The 9,995-nt window shown below is 33.5% G+C and overlaps 1 protein-coding gene across 6 annotated transcripts; it reads right to left on the bottom strand.

Annotated features, from left to right (window-relative positions):
• Nucleotides 1-1,730: 1,730 nt before the first annotated feature.
• LOC107941364 (protein FAM135B) lies at nucleotides 1,731-8,721 on the bottom strand. Of its 6 annotated transcripts, none has more exons than XM_041095013.1 (16): nucleotides 8,436-8,721; nucleotides 7,761-8,112; nucleotides 7,585-7,670; nucleotides 7,103-7,257; nucleotides 6,720-6,784; nucleotides 6,380-6,574; nucleotides 6,115-6,172; nucleotides 5,397-5,639; nucleotides 5,173-5,306; nucleotides 4,873-5,062; nucleotides 4,717-4,776; nucleotides 4,385-4,639; nucleotides 3,991-4,249; nucleotides 3,704-3,909; nucleotides 3,216-3,266; nucleotides 1,731-2,386 (listed from the first exon to the last, which is right to left on the bottom strand). In XM_041095013.1, the coding sequence occupies exons 2-16, from the start codon at nucleotides 7,934-7,936 to the stop codon at nucleotides 2,096-2,098; spliced, it is 2,424 nt and encodes an 807-aa protein (XP_040950947.1). In that variant the 5' UTR covers nucleotides 7,937-8,112; nucleotides 8,436-8,721; the 3' UTR covers nucleotides 1,731-2,095. The 6 variants fall into 6 exon arrangements, with proteins under 6 accessions (XP_040950947.1, XP_040950951.1, XP_040950950.1 ...); XM_041095017.1 differs by having other exon boundaries at nucleotides 1,731-2,465; nucleotides 8,464-8,720; XM_041095016.1 differs by having other exon boundaries at nucleotides 1,731-2,413; nucleotides 8,464-8,720.
• Between the last annotated feature and the right edge of the window lie 1,274 nt (nucleotides 8,722-9,995).

Raw genomic sequence — 9,995 nt, 5'->3', positions numbered from 1 at the left:
ATCATTTCATTTGTATGTGGTCCATGTAAGTAATAAGCCTAGTTTTTTTTTTTTATGTATGCCAACTATGATGTTTAAGGATGCTAATTTGGTTGACTTTAAGCATTATTACGATTTGAAACTTTGACTACCTTATTGTTCTACATTGCAACAATGATTTGAGTACCTTAATGAATGTTAATGTCTTAAGGTTTATGTATGCTATCTGTTTTGCTTATCCTTTGTTATATTGTATCATAATTCATACATTATGTCGTTTACGTCGATTCGATATATGCCTTACATGTTCATTGCAAGACAGAATCTGTTCCCCGTTTACTATTCGGTTTTGTTTGAAACATATTTGTACCATGGGGTTGCAACGAAGATTCTATTTTCATGTTTAAACCGTTTGCAACAATGCTTTCATTAGAGCAAGTTTTCATGTCTGCTGATAGAGAACAATTTGTAATGCTTTCACTTGATGACTTGTTTACACCGTTGCTCGTACAAATCGTATATCGGTTTTATCTTATCATCTAGTATAGGTTTCAGCTTCTTCTATTGCAGCTTTCAGTTGCATGACCTTAGTCTAGGCCTATAGGGTTCTCACTTTTGTGGCATATTAGGCATGTTTATTTCAATAGGCTGTTAATTTTCGAACCCGGATGAAGTTGGAAGCTATGAAGCTTTCTACATGTTCACTATGACACTGCACTATGGTCAGTTAGAACCCAATTCTGCTTCTTTGCTTGCTTTATATGCAGCTTGAAATCGCAATCAAGTTTTTGCCGTAAAGTTGCACCATGGTCATTCTGTAGAATCAAACCTCTGTTCAATAGGCCTAGATGATTATCCTTTGTTGCAATGTTAGTGTCTCAAGGTTTATGTATGCTATCTGGTTTGCTTATCCCATGCAAAAACATGGTCTTATTACATTTAGCAGCATGGGATTCACATTCTGTTGCTTGTTCATGGATTATACTACCTGTTTTTCAACCCTATTCTTATCATTTTTATTCTTGCATCAATAATCAAATCAGTCTGTTAACATGCTCAGAACCCTGTCAATGCCACACTATGGGGTTGAAGCTAATGCATAGATATCTTAGCTTTTTGGCCAATTGGATGACATTTTCATATATAGAAGATGCATGTACACTAGAGAAGGCGGCATGGTGTATATTGTTTGTTCGTATACGGACCAACCAAGTAGATATTGTAGGAAACCGGAAAGTGATAGTGACATTTACGAGAAATCGATTTGTTGGAGCGGTAAGGGTCTGGCCTCGTTTATTCTGTAACTGCAGTTTAGAACCCATGGTGCTTTGGTCTTTGCTTGAACCTTTCTCTATATGGGAGGAGTTTATATTCATATTTGTGGGACTGTCCTGTTTTGCTTTGTTTTTACACCATAAATCCACGGTGACTGGATCAAATTAATTACTCATTAATAAATGGATCAATTTAATCCCTATACAAATAAAAAGAATCAAATAGGTCCAAATTATAATAGAGTTAGCATTTTCTATATAAAAATGTCTTGAAACAATTGCATTTCAATTCTAAACAAAAGATTTCATTTATAGAACTATAAAAGCTTTAAAAATATAAACTCTATTAAGCAGTAAATATTAACTTTCTTCCAATTTGACTCATTTTAATAGCACAAGGACTAAATTGAACCATTTAATAATAAAGTAACTAAAAGGACCTCTTAACTACATTCATCATAAATATTCACTCAAGTATAAGATGTTAACTGAAAATATATCTATTATGCATCAATCATTTGTTGAATTCATTCCCATCACATACATACATCATTTCTCTATGGAGTTAAATTCCCTACTGGATTTCACATTGTTGCTAGTTTTACAGAGAATACATTCTACTGTATAAAAAGCTTGGCCCTCCTAACTCACCATTTTAGAAGTACACGCTTGGCGAACCGACATCGGTCCTCATTTTTAAGGGAGCTTTTTGGAAGATTCATCTTAAACCTGATAATATACAGCGGCTACCATCTTGATGCTCGGAATGTGTACCAGACAAGTATACAACTTAAAAACGATGGTTGGGAACTAGGAACGGAAATCACCGGCTCCCATAATAATTATTGAAATAGATCTGGAAATGACCACATTATGAACCGAGCAAAAATATCCGATTCCAAGAACTCTATATGAGCAGCTCTTCCAATTAATGTGTTCAAGTTCCTGCCATGAGAGGATGTGTCGAAGTTGATATCACAACGCACAAACACCCTATTCTCAGCTGTAGGAGCGCGTATCTGGTCCAAGCAGTTATTCAACATCTCTAGAAATGCTTTCCCCTTTTTGGAGTTGTCCATTGACGCTGCCCGGCATGACTCGATTCTGGCGGAATGATACGGAACATAACCATCCTGAGAGAGATGCTATCCGTCAATGGCCTTACGGTAGAAGGGAAAACATGAACAGCTAATCAACTTTTTAATGGGTAAACTGCACAGATAGTCGCCCAACTATAAGAAATTTTCATTTTAACCACCTAAAATAAAAGGCTTGCAATTTAAACACCCGGATTACAGTTCAATCATTTTGGTCACTCTTATTAAAATCATAAACAGCAAGCTGATGTAAAAATCAAAAAAATAACAACAAATTTAGCCCTCAATTTTTATATATTATATCGATTTAGTCATAATTTTAAAAAATTAACCTTCAAAATTTACAAATATTTGATCTTAACTTTAAAAAATTCAAAGAAATGTATAAAAGTACATAAATATTTTCAAAAGAATATAATTATAAATTTGAAAATATTTATGTATTTTTATATATTGAATTTTTTAGAATTAAGATCAAATTGAAAACATTTATAAATTTGAGGGTTAATTTTTTAAAATTATGACTAAATCAATATAATATATCAAAGTTGAGAGCTAAATTTGTTATTATACTAATTTTTTAAATTGTCACGTCAGCTTACGAGAGTGACCAAAACGATCAAACTATATAATGTGAATGCTTAAATTGTACATTTTTTATTTTAGGTGCCTAAAATGAAATTTTTCTATAATTGGGTGACGATCTTTGTAGTTTACCCTTTTTAATTATACCTTTAACGTCTTAATCACATAAAACTTCTAAATTAATTTTCATTAACCTTACTGCTTACAAACAAACAGCCGGATGATCCTAACAAGTTCGAGAAGAAAAAAATAATAATCAGCAAGGGCTGTGGTGGAATACCTGGGGTGAAGAAAGGAGGATTATATGCTTGAAATTTTCCAGAGATCTTTGCTGAAAGAAGGAAAGGAAAAGCATTATATGTTTCTGCCATGTCTTAAGCAAAACAGAGGGCACCAGATACGAAGAATGGCAGTAAAAGTACCATACAAGTCTGTATTAGGAGGCAAATTGCATTTTGCCTCCTTTACTAAAAAAAATAATAAACAAATTAATCTTTGTACATTGGATCGAAAAGCAAAATTGGTATTGCTAAAATTTAATTCATTTCTATTGTTAAAAATTGAGCCCTGTACGTCAAAATGAGACTGTCCAGATGAAATTTTTAACAAAAAAAAAATTACTTTTTGATCTAACGTATAGGGACTAATTTGCCCTTTTTTTGAGTAAAATGGGAAAAGTGTAATCTGACTCCTAGTACAGGAGCCCACATGATACTTTTACCGAACAACAGCAAACTCGAGACCATTTTGCAGCTTTGTTCTCAATACCTCGCAAAGTTTGTAGAAGAATGTGTTACGAATATCAGGGTCGTCAGCAAAAGTGAGCTGATGAATGCATTGTGTCCCCTTGAGCTTCTTCAAAAGCCACAGTCCAGAATTGAATAAAGAATTTGAACTGTATAGATATCCCAAATGTGGACCAGATAGAGACATAAATGTATGGAGGAATCTCAGGTAAGGTTCCATAGCACTCTCTGCAAAATGAAATGAACATCTCTAACAGACATTTCAAAGTGGTGAAAATGGAAACACGGCTTTAAACAAAGATAACCGACCTGCTAATGCTGTTCTTATTATAACGTTTCCGATAGAATGCCCGACAAAACTAAGTTTGATATCTCTCAAGTGTCCAGATCTCGAAGCTTTATCCATTTTCTTTTTAACAAAAGAAATGACTTCATGCGCCAACCTTAGTCCCATTTCTCTAAAGTCTCCAGATGTTTTCTCTTCGTTTACTTCGGACATAAGAAACTCTATCTTGGGATCTATCAAAAGCCATTGGTTCCGAACAAGCCGCAAATCCAAATGATGCCCCTATCATGTTCAAGATAGGATCAGACACATTAACTCACGTGACAAACTGTCCGTAGGACCGTAGCACAACACCAAAACCTAACAAGGCAACAAAAACTTAACCCAAGAAACAAGTGTGGGAGAGAAGAAACTTGCCTGAAAACCGTGTACAAAGATGACAATCTTTAAATCACGGCCACTTTGCGCAGCACTTGCACTTGATAGCTTTTTCACAGCTTCAGAACTAGGAACAGTGCTTGTGGTAATTGAATCTGTTATGTCCAAGTTCCTCATGTACAAGTTATCACTAGAAGTACGTTGAGGTGCATTCATTACATGCTCTATAATTACAATAGGAATTCCTGAAGGATCTCCAAATATTTGCATGTCTTGGATTGATCGGCTGTTCATCTGTGTGCAAACAATCATTACCGGTAAACTAAGGCATATGTAAATAAAAACAATAAGCATTAAATATAAGGACTTACCCTCATTTGTGCAATACTTCGCCGATGAAGCTCAGCCCGCATAGCTGCCATCTGTGCAGGCTGCATTCCACAAGACGAATTTGAAATTGAAAAAAATTATTGTTGTTCATAGCCGATTATGTCAGCCAAGAAATAAAAACATAAATGAGTAATTACATCATCTGTTAATTTCCACAAACTTGAACCCCTCTTATGCACGATTTGGTGGGAAGACTCATCAAAACTGCCATTTATGTAACGATGAGGCATGTCAACTTTGGAGTACACCATCCATATTGACCATTCAGCTCTTCGATCTTTAGCCCATTCATCACGAAGGAAGTCCAATATCCGTGTTTTACTATCCCTGGAAAGAGACTTAAGTTTTAATAAGAGGGATACTGAACATAACAAGCCTACATTTAGGGGAGAAAATGTCTAACAGCAAGAACAGGAAGTGAAGATGTATGTGCTAACCTGTGGAAATTGAGGAAAGTGTTCCATAAATAAAACACTTGATCACCCGATAGATTAAATATTTTAAGTACATCATCCTTCGATAAATTATGGAGCAATCTATCACTTAGAAACTCTAATCTGCCATTTACTCTCTGTTAAGAGACAAAGGTGTTATAATTTTAATATATTAAAACAAAAAAATAAGAATAAGAGTACACTGTTCAATAACATAAAGCAAGGACCTCAAGACCATTTTGTGGCTTGCCTTGTGCTGAATCGTCAGCATCAGCAGCAGCCGGTTCTTGCAGAAAGGAATCAAATAACTTCATATCATTCATTTTGGAGGTAAATTCAGTCAAATCAACAGCATGGTTAATGGCATCACTAAGTTTTTGCAGCTCCGCAAGCAGTGTGTCACGAGCATTTAATAATGCCTTAACAAGCATGACCTGTTTCAGATCAGTAGAAGCCACTTGATCCAGTGCCTAGTCAACCACGTAGTCGAACTATTAGTGCATTAATATTGATTATCAAGGATAACACGAAGCTGCATTAAAGCAATACAAAATTTCCCTTATTACCCACATAACCCACAAGAAAAAGTTCCATAAACCCATACCACTTAAATTAAGAATTGGAAATGGATATATTAAACTCTTACAGCTTAAATAATCAAGCCTCATGAAATTCATACATTCTACTAACCATAACCCACAATTTCCACCAGTCCAATGAATAGACTAGATCCACAATAAGGTAATAAACTTTGTTCTCATGCACACACCTTGCACACTAGATTCTGAGATTATATTACAGCCATAGAACATTTATCCATGCCACATTCCAGTAGTGACACCAAAAATCTATTGAATGTAATGCCACAATCAAGCAGAAGCACAAATGGGAAAGCTATGGTTAAGGGTAGTTATTGCATTTCAATTTTAAAAGTTTAGAACAAACCTGAGTAGATCCATCAATGCTTTCACCAGAAACATCATTAGTTGTAGAATAAGCAATGCTGAAATGATTCAACAGGTCAAGTTACTTCAACATATCATCAAAGCACAATTTTACTTTAATAAATGAAACCACCCCTCTCCCTTTATCTCATTCCCCCCAAACAACCACCCCCGCCACCACCCTGAAAAAGGGTTCGGAAGAGGAGATGAGAGGAATATGGTTGGTGAGAAGGTTAGTCATCATTGTTTCTAGATCTGAGACAAACCTGGGTACCTTCGTGTGGACCTTGCGAGAACCAGTTTTTAGCAGAGTCGTGTGAACACTTACATCCACAAGAACAGCATGAAATGCATCAAAGTAAACAGGGCAATAAGAATGAAGTCCTAAAAGAGCTTTAGGAGGGATTCGGAATTCATGGATGGCAGCCGGGCAATAATCAGGAGAAGCCTGAAAATCAGAACTGATTGAATGCATCCCAATCAATTATGGGCAGTTTTAACTTAGAAAAATAATTGATGAGAGAAATGAAACACATTAGCACAAGGAATATAAGTATAAACTTTAAATTTTAACCATTCATACATAAATAGGAGTTCTCAACTTACCCATTCACCAATACAGGAGCATATAGAAGCTCAATCTTCAAGATGACAGCTGATGAGGGAAGACCCTGTCGGATAATGCTACATCAGTGCCAAAATGAGAAACAAAAATTGACTTTCATGGCTAGACAATAGCCAAACAGAATCAAAGAAGAAAGGCTTCTATACATTTCCTTTCTGAGTAGCAAAATTAGATTGAAAGAAAACCCTGTTGACTTTCAGGAAGATCCAATATCATTTCTATTTTCATATGGTTGGAGTAGAGATTTTAGCATCTGTTAGCTTAGAGGCATCAGAAGGCAGAGAAAGGTTTCTGGTTGGTAACGTATTTGGTGTGCTTCCCTGTTCAAGGGAATGCAGAGATACACAAGAAAGAGATTGGCTACCTCATTTTCAGGAATAGGTAGATCAAAGGCAACCATGATAGATAGATAAACATCCTGTCTCGCATATTTGATTCGAAAAGGCTGTGTTGCAAAACTGTTGTCCGTATCATCAATCCTCCATACTCCAAATACTTCATCAGAAACAAGACTTGGGGCTGCAACATTTTCTAATCTTATTAACAAAGAACTGCTCTCTAAAACCCTACTGCATTAAGCTTTCAGAGTGAAGTATAAAACTCATTAAATAAGTAGGAGAAAACAACAAATAGTTCAAAAAATAATTCACCATTCAACAAAATGAAAACCAATTGTCAGTTTTAATTAAGAATATAAAGGACATTATAACTATTTGCTTCAACTGCATCAAAATCAGTCGATCAGCTAATATAGCATATTTAAATATAAGTTCAAAATAACTTGATTTCTAATCTTATGACGAAGTGGAAGCATTAGAAGAAAAAACAACAATTTCACCAAATTACCTTCGTATTGGACGACTCTCGCAGGTGTTCCTACAGGAGCATACTCATCATTGTCCCATCTAACAGTTAGCTTCAGTTGATACCATCTAAGCCACACAAGAACCAGAAGACAATTCATATGTATAAAACTCGAAAATAAACAGAAAAATGCAAAAAAAAAAAAAAAGAAGCCATACCCTTGCTGGAAAAGATCAAGGTTATGAAACCTATGGATGTAAATTGCAATCTCCTGGACACTATCCAACATTACCACCGGCTGTACTTCAGCCGGGTGAGGCTTTGCATCTGGTAACTTCTTTGCTTGTACACTTCTATTATTCAAACCGATTAACCACCCAAGACGTCGTAACATATGTAATCAAGTATCCACAAATCTCGCATTCCCTCTTCGTTTCTCACTCTTGCATCATCCTCAAAACTGAATCGATACGTGTCTCATAGAAATCGTCAAAAGAACAAAGCAACCACACATAAACACTTTATTGATCCGTGTCTTCAATTCTCTTGGTACCAAACAAATGCAAACAGCTGCAAACAAGGAACTATAGTCTAAATAACATAGTTTTTAAAAGGGAAACAACCATTCCAAAAATAGTAAAGGCATGGTCTCTCATCATAACTTCAAAGTAGAATTGCAATATGATAATGCTAAAACTGCTACTAAAACACAATTATTTGTTCTAAAGGCTGCTATTTACTAACAACATTAGCATTCAAAGTTCAAATCCTATGAAAAAGAACAAAGAAACAACATATTTGAAATTATAAACAAAATCAAACTACTTTGTCCGGTATAAAACTGTGCAATTGATGATCAAAAGACAATCATGAGCAAAAAGAAAAGCAAGTACCAGAAACAAAACAGAAGAAGGACAAAACCTGGGGGGTCAGATCTGCAAGGTTTTGCTACATTTTTTGTGAGACAAAACCCATAGCTAGGGTTTGCAGCAATTTTTTGGGGGTTGAAAATTATTAAAAATAATAAATGGCAAATGAAAATAATGGAGATCTCTCGTGGAATACTATGCAGTAATGTTTTTACTTTTTAGTGACTTTTTATGGTTTGGTTGTGGAGTTTTACGATGATGTCTTTCCTATCTGCAAGCCTGTCTTCTCCTGTCTTTTTTTTTTCGCCAAAATCTGTTGAATTAGTCCAGTCGATTATAATGAAAAACCAGATCAATGGCCCCTCTCGAGTCCCACCGACCATTTCGATTCGGTCTTGGTTCGGGTCTCCTATCCACCCATTTACTCGCCTTTGAGATTAAGAAGTTGGGCTTAAGGCCCATTATTAATGGGTTAACTAATTTATAAGGTGGATTAACTGATAAGATATAATTTTTTAAATATTAATATTTATATATTTTACAGTTAAATTTAAATATTTTCATTTTAAAATTAAGTTTAAGTTTTTTTTTAAGTTTTTATAATTTGAAAAAAATTTAGATTCAATTATTGCGTGTATAATATCATATATGATTTGATTGAAAATAAAGATGATAAATTGATAATTTTGATAGAAAATACTAATAACATAGATGATTGAATTATGATTTTAAATTTATAAACAAACATATTTTTTTCTTTTAAATAATCATTTTTATTTTTTTCATAAGTTAATATCTTTTATTTTTATGCAACTATTTTTTTTTATTTCTAGGTAGTTGATTTTTTTCTTTTTCAATTTCAATTTCAATTTATTTTTATTTCAATTTATATATTTTTTAAAAGTAAAAATTATATTGCATTGAATATTCAATAACAATAATTGTGTAAAAAAAATTGAAGAAAGAATTGTGTAAATTTTAAAGTTTCTATGTTATTTGATTTTTTTTAATTTTAATTACTTATATTTTTTAAAAAAATTAGAGTTAGAGAGTTAGTTGAATATGGATGGATATATAATAATAATAATTTTATGTCTTTAAAATTTGATGAGGTGCCAAAATTTTATTGGTGCCTAAAAACTTAGTTTTGAAGATCATCATAATTTAAGGTTTCTCATAATATATTATTCAAGAATTGAAATTTGTTTTTTCAATTATACAATATTTTAGTTAAGCAAATATGTCGATTTTAAAAGGAAATTAGGGTTTTTGGCTTTTTTTTCGAAATTTAGGGAAATAGTATTTTATATATAAAACATTAAAAAATAAAAATTTATAAAAATGTATAGAAAATCATAAAATGCATTTTTAATGATTTTATATATATAATATTTGTTTTTTCCACATGGAACCATCCTAGTGTGCCATGGGGTAAAAACAACTTGGAAAAAACCTGCACTCTTGGCTTGCGTTCAAAGATTCTAAAAATATAAAGAATTTTTTTAACATAAAGAAGAGTGAGTTGAAATATAAGTGTCAACGGAATAGGTCTAGCAAGTTTACATATATTAAAAGATATTTTGT

This window comes from Gossypium hirsutum, chromosome D06 (genome assembly GCF_007990345.1).
Source record: "Gossypium hirsutum isolate 1008001.06 chromosome D06, Gossypium_hirsutum_v2.1, whole genome shotgun sequence".
NCBI classification, from domain to species: Eukaryota; Viridiplantae; Streptophyta; class Magnoliopsida; order Malvales; family Malvaceae; genus Gossypium; species Gossypium hirsutum.
The sequence above is the reverse complement of the archived record's forward strand: the minus strand, read 5'-3'. Positions and strand labels throughout refer to the sequence as shown.

What these genes read in the sequence shown, in the direction of transcription:
- LOC107941364 (XM_041095013.1), bottom strand. Translation starts at nt 7,936, where the DNA reads ATGTTACGACGTCTTGGGTGGTTAATCGGTTTGAATAATAGAAGTGTA. An exon ending in ACTTTCCTCAATTTCCACAG is followed by an intron (nt 5,063 to 5,172) that starts GTTAGCACATAC and finishes GTCTCTTTCCAG; the next exon opens with GGATAGTAAAACACGGATAT. An exon ending in TCCTCCTTTCTTCACCCCAG is followed by an intron (nt 2,387 to 3,215) that starts GTATTCCACCAC and finishes CATCTCTCTCAG; the next exon opens with GATGGTTATGTTCCGTATCA.